General features: G+C 45.1%; 1 protein-coding gene across 1 annotated transcript; it reads right to left on the bottom strand.

Annotated features, from left to right (window-relative positions):
- Window positions 1-5,551: 5,551 nt before the first annotated feature.
- On the bottom strand, window positions 5,552-11,277 carry SOD3 (superoxide dismutase 3). The gene is made up of 2 exons (XM_019928406.3): window positions 11,125-11,277; window positions 5,552-7,255 (listed from the first exon to the last, which is right to left on the bottom strand). The coding sequence occupies exon 2, from the start codon at window positions 7,237-7,239 to the stop codon at window positions 6,505-6,507; it is 735 nt and encodes a 244-aa protein (XP_019783965.2). The 5' UTR covers window positions 7,240-7,255; window positions 11,125-11,277; the 3' UTR covers window positions 5,552-6,504.
- Window positions 11,278-25,025: the final 13,748 nt, after the last annotated feature.

The following is a 25,025-nucleotide window of genomic DNA, read 5'->3' as shown; positions in this document are numbered from 1 at the left end:
CAGGTAACCCAGTTCTTGTCACATTTCATTGGTCAAAATTGTCACATGTCTATATGACCATGTCACATGTCTATGTCTAAAACAGTCCTTAGCAAGGAAGATGAAATTACTCTGATGGGCTTAGATTCATCAAGATTATCCTCTGAATTGGGGAGGAGACTTGTCCCTGGACATGCAGACTCTAAAAGGGTGAACACTAAAACAAAATCAGATCTTGGGAAGTGTAGCAGAGTGGGGGATAGATTTGAGTAGATTTGAGTAGGCCACCAATAGCATTGTCTCTGAACCCCACATGTCTGTTCTTGTTTTATTTTTTCTTTTAAAAACCAGAATATTGCATTACTGATGAGTGTGGAGTTGAGGGAGGGGTGGTTGTTATTTGTTTGTTTGTTAAGAAAAATGCCATCTCATCTCTCCCATTCCCTGACTTCTTTATTACCTGTCCTATTTTGCAGCTGAAACGTTCCCACCTTTGTTTACCTCTTCAAGTGTATCTGTCCTTCCATTATTTTTCCAGCTCAGTTGCCAGCAGAATGCTGAACAGTCTGGATAAATGAAACCGAGCTGACAGGTCTCTTAATGAAAGCTTGTTTGTACACTCTGCATTTCTTGTGATCGCTCTGTACCTGGGAGCCTTTAGGTGTGGATTTTTACATATGAGTGTTTGTCATTCTTTTAATTAAGGCCTGTGGAAATGGATTGGTTTTTGTAAGCCAGACATTTCTCATCCCTAACTCCTCTTTCCATGCCTCCTCTGCACCTTCCTCTCCCCCTCCCCCTTTCTCCTTCTCCTGGAACAGCCTCTGTCGTTAGGAGGCCCCCGATGGCATTCAGCTCAATCCCTGCTGGAACCTGCTCCCAGTTGGCAGTCTTAAGGAAGCAAAATTCATTTTCCCATCATTTTTCCTCTCTCTGTGCCCTCACTCCCAGACACACACCACCATCATGACTTGAAGCTCTAAAAAAAGAGTTCTAGTATCAGTCATTCATGTGTTGGAGTGAATTTGGGGATGTGTTATTCCTTCTGGGAGCATTTGCACCCCAGCTCACCATCTGAATTGTTCCAAATGCATGTCCAATCTTCTCTCTAAAGAATTTCGAAGACCAGCTACTTGCTCATTGGGGTTACCTTTTCTGTCTCTTTCAAATCACAGCATGCCTTTGCCACTCTTGGTTTCCTCTAAAACCTGTGGCTCTCTCCTGGCTGGTTTATTTCCTGTAGGCCTGTGACTTGATACCTTATTTCTCTTTGAAGAAGGTCTCTATTTGAGTCCCTTCCATCTCTGCCCTCTGCTTTCATTTTGGAAGCCTCCATCTGGAGCAATCTTCCTCCTTAATAATACTGAGGGTACCTTCATAAGGCTCAGTTAGGATGTCAAAAAGCCAAAGGATTCCCCTCAACCCACTACATTAATATATTCCTTGTTTTCCAGATGTCTTTCTGAACAGAGAAAAATTTGAACATTCTACAGATGCAATAGAGAGCGAGGCAGTGAATCTAATTAGAAATAAGCAGAAAAATAAGAAGGACCCATCTCTCGATATTACAGTTGTTCACAGAAACAAAACAAAACAAAACAAGTTGATACAGCCTGAAGGTAATTTAAAACGATAGATATAGATGTGTCGCCTTACATTTCATAACACCTCTTTACCAAATGAGGATTGTTTTTTCGGATTCTTAGGGAAAGTTTGCATAATACTGACAAGTATGATTTTCTGGAATTATATGAGCCCAGGAATATATTTGGGGATCTTGGCAAAGGCCAGTGATAGCCTATTAAATTTAAAACAACGGACTTAAAAAAAACAACAACAGATCAGGTGCTGTTTTGTAATTTGATTTAAACAAAGTAACTTCTATTCAGTTGTAGACCTTGATTTAGTGGATCTATGATCATCATGTATCATAACTGTATCTTTTTTGTTACCTAAAATTAAAATGTAATTATCCTGATGTAGGCGATTAATCATCGGTATTATTTACATTATCCTCCTCCCACCCTCGCCGACGGCCGAGGCTAGGCTGAGCATAGCTTTTAGCATATTGCAGCAACTTATCACTTGCAATCCGTCCCTAAAATTTTTAGATCATATGCTAGTCGTGAAAAATGTGGAGAATGTAAAGATTTTATGCATTCAGTCAAAAACGCCAGATCTAAAATCAGTTAGTTAATTTCCTGCCATCTTTCAAGTTGACCAAAGCACTCACTGATTTGCTCTATTTTCTTACGTTTTTAGTATTTCTGTATATACACGCACTGAAAAGCCCCACTTGGAAGAAAAATTCACTGCAATTCGGAGAAAAAGCTTATCCTAAACATCTAAAGATAGCGTTTCTAATTATTGTCGACATTGTGTTTAAACTGTGCAAACTGGAGCATTATTCTCACTTTACCAGCTGCGTCTAGGTAGAGTCATTACATCAAACGCTTCTAATTTTACAAAAAGAAATCAAAACAAGTGTGTGTTTAAGTCTCAGTGACAAACGCAAACCCTGTGAGTCAAATAGGCAAACTGATTAGCAAGCTGGCTGGGAAGTCAAAACAGCAAATATAAGAAGATTAACAAAATAGATCTGTAAGAGGAGAGGAGTAAAAATAGCCTCCAGGGGCCAAATGGGGTCCTGTGGGCGGGTCTGGTGGCACACATCCGGTTCTGTGCAGGAACCAGATGCCTGCCCTTATGGGCACCAGTCTTTCCTTCATCTTGGCCCCTCCCCCCAAGAGTTGGGATCACAGAATTCATCTCAGCTGGCCTCTTAATGGATGCGGAAATCCTTCTTCCAAACCGAAGAGGTAGCAGCCTTGCCTTTACTTGAATCCTAGTGACACGACACTCACTACCTTTCAAGGTCATCCAATCCATGACTAGGTAGCTATTTTTGACCTTAGCCATTCATTAGCTCCTTAGGCCTTCACGCTATGCTATACACCTCTCATGAGTAACTCTTGATTTAATCTTCACAACAGTCCAATGCGATAGTCTTATTTTACAGATGAGAGAGCTCAGGCCCAGAGAGGTAAAGTGACTTGCCCAGGTCACACAGCTTATAAGTGTGGCTGAGCTGAGGTTCCAAACAGGCCTTTCTACCTCAGCCTAAACTTTCAGCCCCTGTGCTGTATACATTCCTGGCCCTTACAGTGAACGGTAACTTGCCCCTTTATTATTTCCTCTCTTTGTTTCTTGGCTCTGGAGGCCCATAGAATAGTGTATCAATCCCATTCCCATGAATGGACACGACAGAAATGAAGCAGATCTGCGAGGGTATTTCTTCAGTCTGGGGGGTGTCAAGGGTAGTGAAGAGAGAAACTAAAAACAGAAGGTGCTGTGGTCTGAATGTTTGTGTTCCCCCCAAAATTCATATGTTGAAATCCTAACCCCCAAATATGATGGTATTAGAAGGTGAGACCTTTGGTAGGGGGTCCCAAAGTCATGAAGGGGGAGCCCTCGTGAATGAGGTTGCTGCCTTAACAAAGGCTTGAAAGACATCCCTCATCCCTTCTACCACGTGATAACACTGCAAAGAGGTACGGGCTATGAGTCCCAAAGAGGGCTCTCACTGACGATGCTGGCGCCCTGATCTTGGAATCCCAGTCTCCAGAACTGTGAGATAAACTTCTATTGTTTATAAGCTACCCAGTCTCCAGTATTTTGTGACAGCAGCCTGAACAGACCAAGACGGAAGACAAGCGATGAGACGCACCAGCCCCCTTCTGAAAACTAAGTGCAAACTTCCCTTGATGATCCTGAATTAACCTATAATCTGGGCGGCAGAGTCGAAGATGGGGTGTTGGTTTTTATTCCTGTCCATCGTATGTTCCTATGTGATTGCTGCCTTGTTTTCACAACTTTTAATTGCGGGGGTAGGCAAATGCCTCTATGTGAAATCAGGATATTTAAAGACTCAGTTTGCTAATTCCCTTTTCCGTGCTGACCCGTACATTTCAAGTTAATATTTCAAACCATTACTGAACCAAACTTGGTACCGCTCGTCTGACATGCGGTAAAGCCAATCTACGGACACTGCCTCGTGGTGAGGGAAAGTACAGTGTTTATTGCAAGGCACCCAACGTGGGACCAAGCAAGGAGCACGGGCAGCTCATGCTCAGAAGACCCAAAGGCCCTGATAGCTTTCAGGGAAGGGTTAAAGGCAAGGTGAGGGAGAGGGTCACAGGGTGCACAATCAGCTCATGGACATCCTTCTGGTTGGTTGGTGATGAGGACAGGGTGATGTTTCAGGAATCTCAGTCATCAACCTTCTGGTTCCAACCGGTCTGGGGTCTACGTGCCGGTGGTCAGCATGCTGTTAACTTCTTCCACCTGGTGAGGGTTTCAGTATCTGCAAAACAGCTCAAGGATATGGCTCAGGATGTTCTCTATAGCACTTGAGGAGGAACTAAAGGTCCTTGACTTTGTTTTATAACTAGACTATTATTGTCTTGCTTGACTGTTTTCCTTTGTTTCTGCATTTTCTCACTTCTCTGATTAAATTTGCTCTCTGGAACCTGGGGAAGGCCTAGGAGGCTAGAGCTTTTATACAAACTGGTGTGTGTGGGGGGGGGGGGGACACAAGGGGTCTGTCCCTCGGAAGGCCTCGCAGAGTCCTGCTCCGTTTCAAAACCAGTGAGAACCGGTTGGTGGAGCAAATTCACCAGGCAATAGCCTTTCTTCCCACTTGTCGCTTGGGCTCAAGGAAAGGGTTTTAAATAACAAGGTAGTCCTAGTAAGAGGTAAAAATAACCACTGGGGATGGCTTTCTGGCTAAGGTTCAGTTTGACTCACTGCCTTAAGAGTCTGGGAGAAACAGAAGCTGCCTCTGAGGAACCAGGGTGGGAAAGCCACAGCTAGGAAGCGGGTCTACCCCAGGATGGATACTTCAGTAAATGAAAGTGAATACACAAGACTGATCTAGTCTGTGTATAGATTATAATTTTCACAGAGAGAGGCAGAACCTCCATCAAGCCTTAATTAAGACCAACCTGCCTTTGGACCCCACTGCTTCCAACTGCTTTTGTATCAAGAAGTCAAGAAGGGCATTGTCCTGGCTGTGGAGAAAGCTGACAACCTTAGCTACCAACACCAACCTCCCTATAACTTGCCCAGGGACACTGCCTCACTGGCCCTGTCTCCGCCCTCTGGGAAATGGACCTCAGGCTTCCCACAGAGGCAGATGTGAGAGGCCAGTGGGCCCAGTGAGCTGGTGAACCGCTCATGCCAGGCCAGTGGCTCCAGCATCAGAATCGCTGGGAAGCTTGTTGCAAATAGATTTTCTCCTCTCCCTTTGGATTCTACAGCTCTGGCATGTGGCCCAGGAAGCTGTATTTTTTTCCCCATTTCCCTAAGTGATCCTGGTTTCCTCCCTCTTGCGAGCCACACCCCAAAGGCATGATGATCAGTGACTGAGCCTTGCAGCCCACAGAGCTGGGCAGGGGAGAAGGAGAAGTCCTAAGAGGTTTGGGAAACATCTTTGCCATTCCCCAAAAAATAGCTGAGTGGGGAGAGAAGCCTCAAATAAACCAAAACAGTAACCAAGGCCCCCATGCAGTACTGAATTGCTAAGTTTTTAATGCGCAACACGAAGACTGCCGAACAGCCCACAAAGGAGCAGCTCTCTGGGGTGTGGGGTTGGGGGAATAGCTGGAGACACCGGGCAGGGGCGCCAGGCTGCACTGCACATGCTGGGGAGGGGGAGGGGGAGAGGCAACCTCAGGAGGGGTCTCAGACTGCCTAGGAGGAACCTAAAGGGGGTGGGGGTAGGTAGGTTCTTAGGGCATTGAGGGATCTCAGGGCTCACAGGGTGAGGGCAGGGTTGCCAGGGTGGAAGGGGGGGAGTCTGGAAGACCCTCAGGGTAAATGAGGATATTTCAGTATCTCTGGGGGTCCTCCGAGCTCAGGGTGCCCTCTGGATGAAAGGGGGTGTCTCAGTATACATGGTTTGAGACCTCAGGGTGGAGGGGATTTTCGGGGAGATCCTAGCCATGGCAAAAGTGGTACCTCAGAGTAGGGAGTGTCTCTGGGAGCAAAAGGAGAAAAATCAAGATGAGAAGGTGGGGACTTGGGTCACACGGAGGGGATCCTGGGCACTTGGAGAGGTGTCAGGGTGTAGAGGTGTCCCAGGGTTCTTGGAGTGCTGTCAGGCATGGAGGGATCCTGGGATGTGTAGACGGGGTCCTGGGTCACATGGAGGGCATCTTGGGCACTGGGAGGAGAGTCAGGGTGTAGAGGAGATCCTGGGGCACTTGGAGGGGTGTCAGGGTGTAGAAGGGGTCTCAGGGTGCTTGGGAGAGGTGTCACAGAACAGACAGATCCAAGTAGAGGGGGCCCTGGGCCACATGGAGGGAATCTCAGGAGTTTGGAGAGGTGTCAGGCGTAGAGGGGTCTTGGGGTACTCGGAGGGGATCTCAGGCACTTGTAGGGGTGTCAGGGCGTGGAGGGGCTCCCAGGGCACATGGAATGGGTCTGGAGCGTGCAGGGAGCTCTCGGGGCGTCCGGGTGGGGGGCTCAGCTGGCCTTGCACTCGCTCTCTCGCCGCCGCTTCTTGCGCTCCGCGTGCTCCTGTGCCTGGCGCGCCCAGGGCCCCGGCCCGCACAGGCCCACCACGCAGCAGGCGAGCCGGCGGCCCGCGTTGCCGTTCTCCAGGCTGGCCTGGTTGCCACCGCGGCCCAGGTCATCCTCGCCCTCGTGGATCACTACGGCGCGGCCCGCGATCGAGTGCGGGCCGAAGAGCGAGGCGGCCAGGCCGGAGCGGTACTTCCAGATTTGGCCGTCGCGCACCACGAAGTTGCCGAAGTCGCCCGGGTGCTGCGGATGCGGCACGCCCAGCGGGTTGTAGTGCGCGCCGGTGGAGTCGCAGCCCTGGCTCAGGTCCCCGAACTGGTGCACGTGGATGGCGCGGCTGGTGCCGTTGGGCTCGGCCGGGAACCCCTCCAGGTGGAAGAAGGCCTCGAGCAAGGCGCCGGGCCGCAGCTGCCGGAAGAGCACGACGCCGCTCACCCGTGGCTGCGCCGCGTCCAGCGTGGCCGACGGCAGCACGGGGCAGGTGGCGTGCAGCGCGGCGTCCTGGCTTCCGCCCGCCGCCCACCACTGCGTCAGCTGCCGCCAGATCTCCGTCACTTTGGCGTGCATGTCGCGGATCTGCTCCTGAATGCGGGAGCCGGGCTGCTCCATGTCCGGGTCGGCGGAGACTTCCGAGGTGCGGGATGTCAGGAGCAGGTAGGCACAGAGCAGCGCCAGCATGGCCGGAGTCGGGCACCTGCGGGCACCCCCAGGGGGTGGGGGCAGAGCGAGATTTAGTCACTGGAAACCTGGAATCCCAGGGACCCGGTGCCCTTGAATCCAAACGCTGCCTGCCAAGGGGCTTCCTTGCCTAGCGTGCTTTTTGTTCTTTCGGCCCCTGTCTCTTCAGGGCCTGCTGCGTTCCAGGAACTGTGTTAGGTGCTGTGGTTGTAAAGATGGGTGGGACATAATCTCAAGAAACTCAGGAGGGTCTTTCTGAGCCACAGATCTGATCACGGTCCTCCCAAGTCCCATCTCCATTGCGTGGGGAGTCCAGGACAATTGGCCCGGGGTGGGGGGTTGTCTCAGGATACAAGAGCGAGGCTCTCATGGCCCTTTCGATGTCCTCCCTCTCCTTATCTCTGCCTCTCATCTTCTGCTGCTCTCTTTCTGCATCCTCTCTTACACAGGCAGCATAAGGCTCGCTGCTGCGCTCCTTGCACTTGCGGTGCCTTCTCTCTGAAGTGCCCTATCCCTTCTTCTCTGCCATGCTCAGTAGACTAAAGCTAGAAACTCAGTTTTATTCATCGGTGTCCGTAGCATCTGGGCCTGCACTTGGCAGTAGGACATGTTTAATATGTGAAGGTTGAATGAGGAGTTCACTGACAGACAGATGTGTCATCAGATCATTCCAATGCCATCCTGTAACTGAAGATGGAGCCTTGTTCTGGGGAAGGACAGAGTAAGGAGCGCCCATCTCCCTGGGAGACTCCAGGAGGGCTTCCCAGAGGAGGTGACTTTTAAGGGTCTCACAAGACAAGGAGGAGTTTTTCAGCCAAGCCAGGTCAGAAGTCCATTTCAGGCAGGAGGCACAACATGATGTGTTCACAGGCTGTGAAGGGACACAGTTCGTTTTGGGGATGGGGTAATTCAGTGTGGCTGGAACATGGCCTGTGCCACCAGAGAGGAGTCGAGGCTGAAGAGGGAACGCTGAGTCAGGGATGGAAGGGCTGGCTTTTCTGTACTAAGGTGTGTGGTTATTAGCCAGGAGGCTAGTGCTGGTGGAAGTTTTTAAGCAGAAAAGTGAGTGTTGAGATAGTTTTTAGTTCCTTAAGTCTGGCAGGAGAAAGGATGTGGGCTGGATTTGGGGAATAGAGAGGACAGGGGAGAAGGACAAGAAGAAATGGAGACACAGCGGAGAAATAGAGGTAGTCAGAGGGTGATGAGTTAGGAGGCAGCAGCAGCAATCCAGACCAGAAGTGGTGAATGCTATTACCAAGGTGGAGGCAGCATGGATACAGGAGACATTTTGGGTACCACTGGCAGTGGGGAAGAGGAGTTGAGAATGACTGAGTTCCCAGCAGGGGAGACTGGGTGATGGATGGTGGTACCAGGCCCCGAGAAGAAGGGAGAGAGGGCAAGTTCAACCCGAGCCTGCTGAGATGCGAGATCCCAGGTGGGATGTTCAGCAGATGGTTATAAATGGGGCTTCTGGCCTTTGTAAGAGGCAGTGTAACGGGGAGGGGTTCTCAGTGTCGGCTGCACGTCAGATTCTGGTTCTTAAAGTTCAGACGCCCAGGCACCACCCTAAGGGATTCTGATTCAGTGGGCGTGAGTTGCTTTGTTTTGTTTAAAGCTCCATCAGAGGTTCGGGGACCCAACCAGGAATGTTATGGTGAGACACATATACCATATTGCATAACCACAATATCATGGGGGAAGTTACTGACTCTCTCTTAGCTGTAAAACAAGGCTGGTAAGACCACCAAGGGCCACCAGGAGGTGTAAACGAGATATGAGATGCCAGGCTATTTTCACATTTTTCAGTCTGCCCACAGGGATCAATGCTGCCTCCAAAGAGCTGGTCTGAGGGTCAACTGCACTTTCAGAGGGCTTCTCCGACCCCCAAGCAGGTGCCATTTTAAAATTAAATTCTGGGGTTGAGTGTTTATTCTTTCCGTAACCATTACAGGAATGCAGTCCAGTGTGGTGATTAAAAGAATGGATTCCGGAACTCACTGGACCTGAAGCCTGACTCTGCCACTTCACTTACTCTTTAAGAGTTAGCATAATTGTTATTTTGGTTACAGAGTAGCAGAGAAAATGCTGGACTGCAAACTCTAGTTGGGCTCCCCCCTCCTCTCTGAGCCTCAGTTTTCTTATCCGCAAATAGAGATAATAATACTTACCTTGGAGTCTTGCTGTGAGGCTTAAGACACAATTAGAATTGCCAGCATTTACTGAACACACTTGAAGGCACTGTTAAAAGCACTTGGCATGTGTTAATTCATTTAAGTCTCACAAAAACCCTCTGGGGTTTTTGCCCATTGTTATGCCCATTCTAAAGTGCAGGAAACTGAGGCACAGAAAGGCAGGTGTCCTGCCTGTGGTTACACATACAATAATAGCTGAGGCAGGATTTGAAAGGTGTGGTCTGCTCCAAGCCCAAGGTTTAGGCACCACACTGAACAGCTCTCATCAAGGCACTTAGCCCAGAGCCTGCTACATAGAAAATTCCCAGTAAATGGCAGCTCTTAGCTATCAGAGAGAAACTGCAGATAGGGATTTCAGGACCATCAGCTGAAAGATGCTATTGCAGCCCTGGGAGGAGGAGGTGGCCAGGAAAGGCGCCAAGAAGGAGGGACAAGTAGGAGGAGAAGTCCAGAAAGTGACATCAAGGGAACCCCCTCTGTGGCCTGGTTACTACGCTGAAGCCCCAGGGAGTGGGGGTGGGAGTGGAGGAGCATCCCTGAGGCCAGACCTTGGCTTCAAGGTCTCCGTCATCACCCAGCACCCCTCTCCTTCTGAACCGGTCGTGGCCCTCAGGTGGGCTCTGCCGATCGGAAGGTACTTCCTTAAAAACATACAGCAAAGACAGATTGTTTTGGGTGTGTCCACAAAGCTTTCTTTTCCAAGAATGCTTGGGTCATAATGAACACTTGAAGGAGATGTTTTTCTCTTAAAAAGAAAATTCTTCTTAAATCCCAGGTAACCCCTGACTCCTTGGGTCTTATTAAGCTTTTCACTCTAGCCCTCAAGGCCCACCTGCATAAGGCTCACCCTACTGGCTCAGTCTCTCACTCAGTTTGAGCTGTGGACGACCGAGTGGTTTTTGGAGGGCCCACTTGGTCCAGAAGGGAGAACATAGTTATCAGAGACAGGGGACAAAGCAAGCCTCCGGGCCGGTGCCTCCTTCCTGGGTCTGGGTCTGGGAAGACTGCAGCCCCCGCGAAGGCTGCGGTGTGTTCTAATGCCTGGGCGCCCTCCGAGAAGGGGTCCCAGCTGTGCGCCTGAGGCAGCCAGGCCCTCCCTTTGTGCCTCCCCTAAGCAGGTGGCTTTTCCTCACCACCCATGCAGGCAACATCCAGAAACATCCGCCTTCCTCACTCCAGATTTCTTTTTTCTCTAACCCGGAGGACGCTGAGGTCCTCTTGGCCTGGCATTCGCAGATCCGAGAATAGTCAGTTTCTCCTCCCCGGTTGCCCTCCTCACCCCTCTCCCCGCCTCCCCACTCCTCTGCTTTACAGCGGCTGGGCTCTGTCAAGAAGCGTGTTTAGATAGCCAGTGGGAAGCAGCCACCTAGCACAGGGAGATCAGCTCGGTGCTTTGTGACCACCTGGAGGGGTGGGATAGGGAGAGTGGAAGGGAGACGCAAGAGGGAGGAGATAGGGAACATATGTATATGTATAACTGATGCACTTTGTTATAAAGCAGAAACTAACACACCATTGTAAAGCAATTATACTCCAATAAAGATGTTAAAAAATAAAAAGAAGTAGAAGCGTGTTTCTGTCCCACGAAAACGATCATATCCTTCTCCTGGGACAGGCTGGATGCCCCGCCCCAGTTTCAAACTCAGTAAGCACACTCCGAGAAGAACGAAATGAACCTCGACTTCGCACTCACCTTTCCAGCTCTTCCAAGAGAGCTTTCCCTCCTGAGACCTGGGGAGCAGTACCCCGCCAGCCGCCAGCCGGTCGCAGGAACTCGGAGCGGGCTCCTGGGCTGTTTGTGGCCGCGCAGGGCAGCCTCGGGGGGAGTGGTCACCGCGAGGAAAGAAAGTCATTGGGCCGGTTTAGGGAGGGAAGGCGGCTAGGCAGTCCTTGTTGTGGAATTGCCTCACCTCCTCCAGCGCTGTCACCTCCCCCCAGCCCCGCGTTCCCTAGCCAAGTATTCCGTTTCGTGACTTCACTGGTTTGTGCAGACGTAGCAAGTGACCTTCAGGGTGTAGCAGCGGAATAAAAAGTAGACCGAAAATAGCCTGTTTGGAGACGTGTACAATGGTCTCTTTCTTGAGAGGCCCTTTGCTCTCCCCTGATTTCCTCAGCTATTGATTTATTTTTGCTGGATGCATCTAAGATGGAAACGCCCACAAATATGCGTGATGTTTCCTCCAGAACTGTGCGGCCACACCTGTGAGAGGTGAGACGCAGGCGGGGACTCAGGCTGCAGAGTGTCAGCTGTGTCACTTCCTAAGGATGTGCTCCTGGACCAACTCCCTGTGCCCCTGTTTCATCATCTGTAAAATGGGGAGGCGAGGCTAACCCGATGCCCCAAACGTTATCACTCTCATCCTGTTCTCGCTTCCTTATTAAAGTTATGGAAGAGTCTTTTAAAAGAGTGTGGTCTGAGGCACCCATGAGTCTTTCTTCCTTTGCGGCCATGATCTTTTCTCAATCACAGCAGCTCTTTCCAAAAGGAGCTTTTTCCCCCAGAAAAGTCCACATGGGAAAAGGCAGCCTGCCTGTCTGCTTGTCTGCCTGCCAACCTGCCTTCAATAAATGCTTAGTGGGTGCTCGCTCCATTGTGTGCTGGTACCCAAACCTGGGAGGGTCCCTGCCCTTTGGGGTTCATACTCTGAGGAGGGATGGACAGGGTCCCTAAAGACCCAAACATTAGTCCTGGCTGTAGGACAGCGTGTTCAAAATCTAGACTTCCAGGCACCATCGCAGGCTGAGTGAATCGATTACCAGCAAGGACTTTCTGGAATCATCTTTTTAAAAGCTGGTTATTCTGGGGTACAACCATGTTTGGGAACCTCTACTTGGCAGGAAGAAAAACTAAAGATCTTTGTCCCGGGGCAGACATTTCGCAAGATAAGGTGGAGACTTCTGAGAACTCAGAGCCTCCAGCCCTCTGTCCCCGACATCAGTCCTTCTGGTTCACTGGGAACTCGGGCACCATCAGCTCAATCCACGCCTCTCTGCGTTCTGTTGATGGGCATAGGTGCCTTTGACTAATGACTTTTCCAGGTTCCAGATGCTGCCCGCCACTCTGCCCCACCCTGAAACATCTGGTTTCTCTTTGTGACTCTTTCACTCGACTAAAAATATAATCTGTATTTCATTCAGTTCTTGAAGTAATAATTATATCAGTTTGTAACTACTGTATCCGGTGGCACTTTCTTCACTTAACCTAATTTTATTTCTTTTAAGGGCCAAGAAAGATTTCCTCCATTATGGTATTCTAGGATTGATATTAAAGTCCATATTCACTTTCCTTTTTATGGCATTCTAGGGGAAATTTGCTTTTTCTCCCACCCGACCCCACCAACATTCATGGCCCTTTCCTTTGGCAACTGCACGCCAGTTTCCTGCTTGGAAACCACTGCGTTTTCAGTCCATGCAAGTAGTGTTGATTAACCCCTTGCTCCAGAGGTGGGCTCCTGACCAGTCATAACATTGCCTTGGTTCTGGGATAATCCATTCAGAGCCAGTGAGATTCAATGACATTTTTGCTGGGACTGTTGTAAGAGAGGTATCTTCTCTTTCCCAGTGGACTTGAAACTGGAGGAGAAAGAGTGGAGTTATTTCAGCCCCTAAGGGAGAATCTGTCTGAGGATAGGGCCAATGGAGGGAAGTGCAATAAAAGTAGAAATTTGGACCTAATTGCAGTGTTTGAGCCCCTGGATCCAGCTGTACCTGAAACTCTGTTTTCTTTATGTGAGTCAAATATATTCTCTTTTTGCTTAAGTTGTTTGGGTTGCATTTTCTGCACTTGGAAGTGAACACTTTATTTAATGCTTGCAATAATTTTGTGGGATGGGTGTTAATTTGCCCACTTTGTAGATAAGGAAAGGAGGTTCAGAAAGAATAATTATGCTTTCTGAATAATAGGTCAGTTATATTTCAATTAAGAAAAAAAAAAGAAGTAATAGGTCCAAAGTTTCAGAGCTATAAAATGGCAAAGTCAAAATTTAAACTCAAGATTCTCCGATTCCTAATCCTGACCCCTTAATCATTACACTTTATTACCTTCCAGTCCAAAGGGGAGATGAAAGAAAAGTTAGAAACAACAAATGAGTCTACACCTCACAGTTATCTCTGTAACATCAGTGACTGCCTTGCAAACAAGACACCTACACTGACCTCTGTTCTTTCCCCAGTGTTAATGTGTAATACAACAGAAAATCAAGCAAACGTTGTAAATCAGTCATTATTAGGAGATGCATTCAAAAGCACTTCTATCTGTATAGAAGAGATCTCTGCTAGAGAACTTGGTAGTTCTTTTATGCAGGGATATCAATTGTATATAACTTCCTTTTCATTGTGTTCAAAAAACTGATAGGATTAAATTCTACCAGGAAATAAAGTGGTTACCATGAGGAGAAAGCTTTGAAAGCAACAATTACGGTTGCAGGTTGCATCCCTAGAAGGCCAGGTTCTGTGTGATGACAGTTTATCCAACCAGAGTAATTCAGACATACCTGAGAAAACTTCAAGCGTGTCTTGCCTGCCTGAGGTTCTCTCAGAAGCCCCCCAGAGAGTACGAGTGGGACCAGTGACCTGTGTGGTTCAATCTTGGATCCTGTCATTTTGTCCAAACACGTCAGGGTAATATGGAAAAAAGGAGATGCTATTGGCAAGGTGGGCAGGGAGAAAAGAAACATCATTCTTATTAACAGTCATAAAATCATACCATCTCACATGTATTCAGTGCCTCTTGCATGCTGGGCACTTGTAAATAATTTTCATGCACCTTTTCGTTGCATTAATAACACTGCTTTTCAGTGAAGAAGAGAGATTGCATTCTGTGTCCATGCCACATTCTGGGAAATTTCCTTTTCACCGTGAATGTGTCACCCTTCTGTTCAAATGTGCGTGAATCACAAGGTAATGGAAACCAGTCAGAACCAGGAACTTCTCAACTAGTTACACTTGGCTGGCCATGTGAGGAGAAGACCAATTGTAGCACACGAAAGCAATGCCTTTCTGATCAGAAGGTGAGTGTGTGCAAAGTATTCTCTCAGGAAAATATCAAAGTGAAATCCCTCCAAGCTAAGTCCTTCATGAACTCTGACCCTGCCTCTAGTTCCACTTCCTGCCCATACCTGTGAGGGAACACATAGGTCATTCCTGTTTTGCCACATAAAAAAAAAAATAGCAGTATGAATAATTTAAAAGCATACCCAATGAAGCCCTTCTTTCCTCAAAATAATTGCATGGTACATTCCACTTGGGAAAAGAGAAGCATTTTGTCAGCTTACTTTCTAGTCGTATTTATTTTAAAATATTTGTTGACCCAATGGCCATATTGACCCCTCTTCTTGCTGCCTCCCACTATAGAAGCTGGAAAACCAGGCACTAGCTTTCCCTTTCAGCTAGCTGTGGTCATGTCACCCAGATATAGCCAATGAGACATAACCTGATGTGGCTCTGGGGAAGGCTCTTACTTTCATTATAAAAGAGACAGAAATGGTTGGTGCTGCCTCTTTCTCCTTCCTCTTGTCTTGAACATGTTTTTGATGCCTAGCAATGTGGCAGCTCTCTTGGGACTATAGTCAGTGAGAATGAGAACAGAAGCCAACACGCACAGGATGGAGGGGAAAAGAAGGAGAGAACCTAGGTCCTCAAAAACTTCACTGAAAAAATAAATTAAAAAATTAAAAGCTAAAGAGAGGGAAAGTGTCTCACTGAGCACCTTAACCAACACCAGTACAGTTGTAGTTTTCTCGTAATAGGAGAATATAACCTCAATGTGTTCCACTATTAGTGGGTTTCCGTTAGTAGCAGCCAAATTCATGCCAACTGATACAATTATGTGCCGGATTCTGCACTGGGCCTCGTGACTGTGAAGATGTAGAAATCATAGCCTTAGTTCAGGTGGCTTATAATCCATTTGAAGAGACATATATATGAAGGACCATAGATCCTCCCCAGTGTCACTCCCATATTTTACAAATAACGACACAGAGACCCACGGTGCTTAATTGACTTGTCCAGTGTCACACCTATTAGGTGCAGAGGAAGAACTTGAGCCCAGTTCACTGAACCTTCAGATTGGTGACGTTCTACCTCACCAGTTCTGAGGCTTCATAGACCATCTCTTCACCTTTGCCCTGCTGACCTCTTCAGACACACACCCTGAAACCTCACCAGGTTCTGGTGAATATATTCAGGAAAGAAGAAAAACTCTCTGCACTCAGATGGCCAGCCTGGCGCTGTTCCTTTTCTCCACACCTTCAGAACAACCAGACTAACGAAAGAAGATGGACAGAAAACCCCCAGGGAGCTTGTACAAAATACACAAACTTGCAACATGTAGAGAATAGAATCTAGGGGCAGAAGTGATATAACATTCTTTACTCCTAGGATTATAGAAAATTGATGCTGGAAGAAACTGTACAGGAGAGGTCCTCTGACTCAGCCTCTACTTTAGAAAAGGAATTGGGAAGTCTAAATGCTGACAGAATTCAAAAAGCCTCAGATTTGAAGCCCAGGGAGGAAAATAGAGAAGCAGCCACGTGTCTCACTTAGAAAATGAATCCAGTAGGGTTCTGGCCCTTCTTAAGTGACGGTCTCAAATGGAGTGGGTAGCAACTCCCATCACAGCCTCCAAACCACCATCACCCACCAAGGCCACCCAGAGATAAATCCAGGGGGGCAGCAGCATCTGGAAGATTAGATGGTCCTGCGTTAGGGCCCTAATAGTATACTTTGACTTTCATTTCACGGAATTTTGGAGCAATCTTATAAAGCAGTCAGCCTCCTGACGGTTCTTCTGGGCCCAGGCCCAGCTGTGCAGGATCCATCTTGCCCTTCTCGGAGAGAACAGAAGGAGTAGGGTTGGGTCTTAGGACATCCTCCTTACGGTGGTGATGTAATAGGAGCTGTTGGCAGCCCCATCTGGGAACCAAAGCATGGAACTTTTTGAATGTTTCTCCAGCTTTTGTCCATCTTAGCATCAGAAGCTTTTCACACTGGTCTTTCTCCACAAAACTTTGACATCAGAAGCAGGAGTTTATCTCTCGTTGGCCAATTTCCCTCAAAGACAATGCAGAAGAGCTGGGATCTAACTATTGGCTCAACTACTTTATTTTACTTATGGAGACGTGTTTTAATAATCAGAGCATTGTTCTGGTTGGGTATTATTGATCAGAATAAAGTTATCTGCTTATTTGTGAGCATATGTTTATTATATACACATTAGTATAGACTTGACATTGTTTTTAAAATGCATTACTAGGAGAGAATAGCCATTTGTAAAAGAAAATGCCTATGTCTAGGCTGAAACCATCCTCTCTTTTTTGAATTCTAATGCTCGAAGTTATATCATCTCAAAGAGGACTTGAGTATTTACTACAACAGGAATTGAAAACTCCAGCACTTGTGGTAGCCAGACAGGCTGCATCATGAATAAAGTGGGCCAGGTACGTGTTGTCTCCTTTTTGTCTTTAAACATACAACCTTCCTATCTACATTTTGTGTTCATATTCTAGTGGAGATATTTGCCTGAAAAAATATTTCTTTTCTATGAGAAAGACAGCAACAGCCCATTAAAACATGGCAACTCAGCCCCAGTGTCTGGGAAACACTAGAGAAGAGTGGGGACTGGAGAGAACATTCTGAATCTATAGGGAGGCAGCAGCTGCCCAACCAGACATTGCCTATGGGAATGCTACCTATTATTGCCAGATCTCAAGAGAGGCCAGAGATTCACATTTCTATGTGATATTTCTTGTTTTTTAAATGATGGCTCAATAGTGTTATTTACTGCCTGTAAGAGATATACATCAAATATCAAGATACAGATAAATTGGCAGTAAAAGGATGAAAAAAGATTTACCATGCAAACAGTAAGCATAAGATGAGCATGATTATATTAATATCAGACAAAGTAGATGGCAAGACAAAGATGATGGCTGTAGATAACCTCAGCAACTGGACATTTCATGATGATAAAAGGCACATTTATTAGGAAGACAATAATGCTAAATGTTTATATACCCAATAACAAGGCATTAAAATACATTAATAAAAACTTGACTAAAGAGAAAAATAAGTACATAATCATAGTTGGACATTTTTTTAACATACTCTCTTATTAATTGATAGAAGAAATAGACAAAGCAGTTGGCATATAGATTATCTGAACAACACTATCAACCAACATGACTAAAGTTATATTTTCCCAACGATTGCAGAATAAATGTTCTTTTCAAGTTTACATGAAATATTCACCAAGATAGATCATATCCTAGTCTATCCTGGTTTCATTATATTTAAAAAGGTTAAAGCTTTATAGACTATGTTATCTGATTATAATGAAGGAAAAATACAAATCAATAGCGATGAGATATCTAGAAAATCCCCAAATATATGGAAATTAAATAAGGCACACTAAATAATCCATGAGTCAAAGAAGAAACCATAAGGGAAATTAGAACATATTTCCAAGTGAATCGTAATGAAAACAACAGATCAACATTTGTGGAATGCAGCCAAAGCACTTATTAGAGGAAAATATATAACTATATTAGAAAAATAGAAAGGTTTAAATGTTAAGAAGCTAGAAAAATCACAGCAATGTAAGAAGATGGAAAGAAATAATAAAGAACAGAAATCAATGAAATTGCAAGATAAACTTTACAGAAAGTTTAAAAAGCCAAAAGAAGATACTTTGGAAAGATTAATGAAATTGATGAAGTTCTAGTAAGACTAATTAAAAAAAGAGAGAGAGAAATCCTAATTACCAATATAAGAAATGAAAGAGGGCATATCACTTCATATCCTATAGCTATCAACAGGGTAAGTAAATATTCTGAACAAATTTATGTTTATAAATTCAATAACTGAGATAAACTAGAAAAATTCTTGAAAAACACTTCTTACCAAAATTGACACAAGAAAAATAGTTTAAATGGCCCTATACATTTTTAAAAAATTTATTTTGTAATGTAAAAATCCTTTCCACAAAGAAAAGTATAGGCCCACATGGGTTCACTGGTGAATTCTACCAAACGGATATCAAATATTTAAGAAAGAAGTAATACCACACTTACACAATCTCTTTCAGAAAATAGAGAAAATTCTTCTCAATTCGTTTTATGAGACTAGCATAAACCAGAAACCAAAATCCTAACAGACCAATGTTCTTCATGAACATAGAGAAAAATTCCACAGCAAAATATTAGCAAAACAAATCCAGAAAATATATAATATGGAAAATATATCATGACTGAGTAGAATTTAGCTCAGAAATGCAAGATTGGTTTAACACTTGAAAATTTGCTTATGTAATTCACCACATTAACAGAATAAAGGAGAAGAATCACATGATTATCTTGATAATGGAAGAAAAAGTATTTGACAAAATCCAACCCCCATTCATGATAAGAACTCTTATCAACTGAGGAATAGAGGGGAACCTCCTCAATTTCACTAAAGACAGCTATGAAAAACCTACAGGTAACAGTGTACATAATGGAGACATACTGACTGCTTTCCACTTAAGATTGGGAACAAGGCAAGGATACCTGCTCTTCCTACCTCCATTCAGTAATGTACTGGAAGTCATTGCCAGTGCAGTAAGACAAGAAAAAATGCATGGATATTGAGGAGAAAGAAAGTAAACATTATACAAACATTGTGATTGTCTACATAGAAAATCCCAAGGACAATTTTAAAAAAGTAAATAGTAAAAGAATTTAACAAGGTCACATAATACAAAGTCAGTAAAGAAAATTAATTGGATTTTTTATATACTGGCAATAAACAATTGAAAATGAAATAAATACCATTTATAATAGCATTGAGAATAAAATATTCAGTAATAAATTTAGAAAAGATTTTAATACCTCAGCCCTTAAAATGTACAAAAATACAAACTGTTTCTGAGAGATATTAAAGTAGATCTAAATATACAAGTACTTCATATTCATGGGTTATAAAATACAGTATTGTTAAGATGTCAGTTATCTCAGATTCAATGCAATTCTAGTCATAAGCCCAGCAGACTTTCTTGTAGAAATTGAAGAGGTGATTCTACAATGTATGCGGGAAAGCAGAGGATCTAGAATACCTAAAATAATTTTGGGGAAAAAAGTTAGAGGACTTATACTACCTGACTTCAAGACCTATTAGAAAACTCTATTAATAAAGTATAGGAGATAAATCTTTGTGACCTTCAAGTAGGTAAAGTTTGCTTAGTAGAACAAAAAAGCATAAATCATTTAAAACATGGACAAATAGCATTTCATCACAATTAACAATTTTTGCTCTTCAAATGACACCTTTACAAAACTGAAAAGGCAAACCACAGACCAGGAGAAAATATTATAATACACATATCTGTCAAAGGACTTGTATCCAGAATATTTAGAGAATGCTTACAATGAAAAACTAAGAAGAAAGCGAACCCTGTTTTTAAAATGGGATCAAAGAATTTCACCAATGCTTCAGTAAGAATGACCAATAAGCATCTACATCGGTCATCAGGAAAATGCAAAACAAAACCACAATCGAATGTCACTGTACCTCAATATGCTTGGCTATAAAGAAAAAGACTGATGTAAATGTTGACGAGGATGTAGAGTAGCTAGAATTCTCCTACATTATTGGTGAGAGTGTAAAATGGTGAAGCACTTCGGAAGAGACTTCAGAAGTTTCTTATAGGGTGAAACATTCACTTAACATGTGATCCAATAATTTCTTTCCTAGATATTTACTCAAGAGAAATGAGGGGCTTCCCTGGTGGCGCAGTGGTTGAGAGTCCTGCCGATGCAGGGGACTCGGGTTCGTGCCCCGGTCCGGGAAGATCCCACATGCCGCGGAGCGGCTGGGCCCGTGAGCCATGGCCGCTGAGCCTGCGCATCCGGAGGCTGTGCTCCGCAACGGGAGAGGCCACAGCAGTGAGAGGCCCGCGTACCGCAAAAAACAAAAAAAAAGAGAGAGAAATGAGAATGTATGTCCACACAAAGACTTATACAAGACTATGCATAAGAACTTTACTCATAATTGTTCCGCTGGAAACGTCACAAATGTCCATGAGCAGGTGCATAGATCATCTGTGTTATATTTCCATAATCGGATGCTATTCAGAAAGAAGAAGGAATAAACTGCTAGTACACATAACAACATGGATTGATGTCAACAACAGTACCCGGAGTGAAAGAAGCCAGACACAAAATAGTACATATTGTATGATTCTATTGAAATGAATTTCTAGAACAGGTTAACTAATCTATTGTCATAGAAATCAGAACAATGGCTTCCTAGGATGGGCGTTAAGGGGCACTGGGTATGGATGTGTGTCAGAATTAGCTACAAAGAGACGTAAGAGATCTTTCTGGGATGATGGACGTGGGGTGATTGAGATGTTCTATATATTGATATGGGATGCTTACATAAGGGTTTATGTTTGTCAAAGATCATGCATGTTTATTGCTTGTAAATTGTACTTCAATAAATTTGAAAAGCAAAGACATTTGTAAACATCAGCAGAATAACCAGCTGCTGCCTGGATGAGGATGGAATACACTACTGTGTGATAGGCCCACCCCTACCAGGAGCTGGGTCAGCACCACCAGAACCACATGGGGAGAACGAGAAAGACATAGTTCCCCAAAGGAAAACACAGATGCCACTCTGTCAAAATTCTGCACATCTGGCAGGTGGCTCCCGGAACTAGGAATTGTTCTCCCCGACGGATGCCACACTGAGTACCACGGTGGATTACGCACAAGCAGGTTGGTGTTCCGAGGAGAAATGAACTCCTGTGAAGCTGCCTACACATCATGTGATCCTTCACTCAGCTTTCACATCTATTCCCAGTGAGGTGCCAGTTGTTAAAATTCTTAAGAACCTTAGCTCCACACTGAAAAAAAGACCATTTCTAATAAGCATCCATGACTATGTCTTGTTATTAAACAGATTTTGGAATCTCTTTCTTTTCATTTAAACAGAGTTTGGGTTTATTCGATACTACCAGTGAAGGTGGCTTAGTTGGGAGGAAGAGAAGGAAGGAACTGTTTGTTTTTTTTTCAAAGATTCCAATTTTACAAGCGGGCTGTTTGATCCCTTGGGATATTTTAATTACTTCCTGTTATGAGACCAGTCAAATGGGATGAATGAATCAGACCATTCAGTTGGAAGCGGTAAATGTTAGCTGAATGGACAAGAAAACAAGCCCTCTTTTTTTTCAAGTGGCAGCAGAAGAATGTATTCAAACTAATGCTGGCACTAGGCTGGTAGAATCATCATCATTTCGTACTTTGGGACTTTCCGCATTTTGCAAAGCATTTATCCAGCATGTGTGTCGTGGACACTTTTGGTTTGCTATGATTATCAATCCCTGCTTTTCCTTTCTAATAGGCATACATTTTGTCCAAGTATCTAACTCTACCCAACAGGGTTCAGGGGGTCACCGAGGATAGTTCCTGATTAATTTACTTCAACGAGCACATGGGGTTCCCCAAGGATAGTCAGGCAGAGAGATGGAATAATCTGGACTCCTAAGGCTGTGATGGTTCTTCATCTGTGTCTTTTTTACCTCTGGACTTTCTACTCTGTGATTTGTTATATAAGTTAGTGCAAGTCAGGAGTTTCTTTTATATGTAGCCCAAACTAATACAATGTACCATACCCTGTAAGGAATTGCCCTTTCTTCAGGCAATGTCCAATTAAGACTGCTTCTTCCCTAACCTACTCTGGGCACTAGAACCCAGACTATAATTTTGAATCGGATCAACCCAAGAGTACCTGCCAAGAGTGCTTTTGGCTGCAAATATGATAAAAAGTTGCTTAAACATTTAGATGTGTGTCACGTGGAACAAAAAGTTCACAGCTGGTAGGGTGGCTTTACCTTACCTTCGGGCTCGGGGCGTTCACATCTTTCCTTTCTGTCTTCATCAGCAGTGCGTAGACTTCTGACCTCATGCTTGTAGCCTCATTGCTGCAAGTTGGCTTTTATACCTCCAGAGGTGCATCTGATTCAGGAGAAGGGGGGCAGTGACAGCACTGGCAGATTTCCCAGTTGCCTTCAATTTATGTCTCATGGCGAGAAACGTATCACAGGGCATCCCTAGGTTCATGGGAATCTGGCCGAGTAACTGTTCTTAGCCTAACATACCGCTACCCTAACAAAACTGAAGTTTCCTTATTAAGAAGGAAGAGAATGTTTATTAGGTAGGCAGCCCACAATGACTGCAACACTACTTCAGATATTTATCTGTAGTTCTTTAAGAAACTAAGGAGGTTCTTTAATTTGAGATTTTTACAAAGACGGCAAGAAGATTAGCTGAGAAGGACCAAGCTCATTCCATGGAATTAACTACTTATAGTTAACTTAAGCATGAACAAAGAGGACCCAGACTAGGAACAGCAACAAAGTCTTGTATATCCCTCCTTACCTGAGGGGAGTGATGTAAACCTTAACCAGGTGCAACTAAAGGAAATGTTTCACCCAGATCTCCCTTCCTCATCCTCCTGGTTCTGCACCATTCACAGACCTTCTCTGGGTCTCACAATGTTATATGGTCGTTTCCCTCTAGAAGAGCTGGTGGGCACACTGCACTCTCTCTGCCCATCATGGGCATCCGGCGATCCATCTATCCGTCCATTTATTCATTCAATATAAGTTTTCTAAGAATCAAAGGACAGAGTCTTGTCAATAATACTTCTACAACTGTTAGATTCGGTTGAGAGGGATATTCTTTTCTCTGGCTTTGCTGTTTATGTGTTTATGTTATTTTGTTTGCCATCTGGCTCTACAATAGCGTGTTGGGACGTGAGGAAGTAAAAAAGAAAAAAAAATACTTCTAAAACTTTAGCTCTGCTAGTGATGAGGCTACTGCACAGGTCTGTGTAAATGTTCCTTCAATACGCTCACAAAATTCTTTGTTTTGCTTTCTGTCTATCAGAGCTGTATGGCTGTTTTCTGCCTCCCTGCCACTCCCTGTTTGGAGCAAGCTCCAATCTTCACTGAGGGGGTAGGAGCAGGTTTGCTATCTGCCCTGACTTTTGACAGGAACAGAAGAGCTTTCAAGTTGAGGATTACTTGAAAAGTCCCCTTGGAGAGCTATCACTGACTCTAAAACTTAGGGAGACGTCCAGGGCCGCGTAATTAACCAATGACTCTCACCCCTCTCCACCACCAGCCCTTAAGCCCGGGGTTTTGCTATTTAATCCCACGCGGGTATATTAGTGCTCTGATTTTTACACAGTGGGAAAACAAGACCAAGAGCAACTTAGTATTTCTCTCTTAGCTGACGACGAAGTCTGCTGTCTCGTCTCCAAGAATTCCAGTGACTATGATTATTTTGCCAAGAAACGGAGGGAGAACTGCTTCCGTGAGCACACGTGAACACACGTAGAGGATTTTCCCAAATGTGTTAGAAGATACCTTGGAAATGCACAGAGAGGTGCTCAAGAGTGGGTGAGCAGGGACACTGTCAAGGGGAGGGGCAGAGAGGCGGCCTTTGGGTTATCTATTGCCCTGCAGCACGCACCCCAGCAACCCTTTTATCATGTCTCATGGGTGGTTTTGATAGTGGGTTGGCTGGGGATTGGCTGCTGGCAGTTCCTCTACGGGCCTCGCTTGGCTTCTCTCTCGTACTGCTGTCAGTGGGCAGCAAGGCTGGGTATCTGAGCCTCAGGTGTTCTTCCATGTGACTGCCCTTCATGTGTTGACTCATCCTCTAAGGCCTCTCCCTGTGGCCTTGTTTTCCGATTGGGGTACTCCAACTTCTTACTTGGGAGCTCAAGGCATGGCAAAAGGTTCAGGCCTTCTTTTTTTTAACATCTTTATTGGAGTATAATTGCTTTACAATGGTGTGTTCGTTTCTGCTTTATAACAAAGTGAATCAGTTATACATATACATATGTTCCCATATCTCTTCCCTCTTGCGTCTCCCTCCCTCCCACCCTCCCTATCCCACCCCTCTCGGTGGTCACAAAGCACCCAGCTGATCTCCCTGTGCTATGCGGCTGCTTCCCACTAGCTATCTACCTTACGTTTGGCAGGTATATATGTCCATGCCACTCTCTCGCTTTGTCACAGCTTACCCTTCCCTCTCCGCATATCCTCAAGTCCATTCTCTAGTAGGTCTATGTCTTTATTCCTGTCTTACCCCTAGGTTCTTCATGACATTTCTTTTTTCTTAAATTCCATATATATGTGTTAGCATACGGTATTTGTCTTTCTCTTTCTGACTTACTTCACTCTGTAATGCCTGGGCTCAGAATCCTGTAACGTCACTGCCCCCAAATTCCACTGGTCAGAGCAGTCATGGGCCAAACCAGATTCGGTGGAGGCGAATGTCTAATGCTTAGGAGTTTTCATACTTAGACTGTCTCAAGGAAGAGAAGGCCCTGAACAAAACTGGCCTGTTTTTACAGCTTGACTTGTAGCCAGTACCAATGTCCCCCAGCAGATTAGTTGATGAGACAACACTGACTTAAGGGACCTGGCTTGTGAAATAGGGTTATGCAAGATTTTGGAGTCAGGCTCAGAGTCAGAGAAGCTCTTCATAACACACTCATTTCCACTCTAATATGTTTTTAATAATCCTTTCCTTGGTATGAAGATAA

Source organism: Tursiops truncatus, chromosome 5 (assembly GCF_011762595.2).
Source record: "Tursiops truncatus isolate mTurTru1 chromosome 5, mTurTru1.mat.Y, whole genome shotgun sequence".
Taxonomy (NCBI): Eukaryota; Metazoa; Chordata; class Mammalia; order Artiodactyla; family Delphinidae; genus Tursiops; species Tursiops truncatus.
Note: the sequence above shows the minus strand (reverse complement) of the source record. Positions and strands in the feature narration are given on the sequence as shown.

What these genes read in the sequence shown, in the direction of transcription:
- SOD3 (XM_019928406.3), bottom strand. Translation starts at nt 7,239, where the DNA reads ATGCTGGCGCTGCTCTGTGCCTACCTGCTCCTGACATCCCGCACCTCG.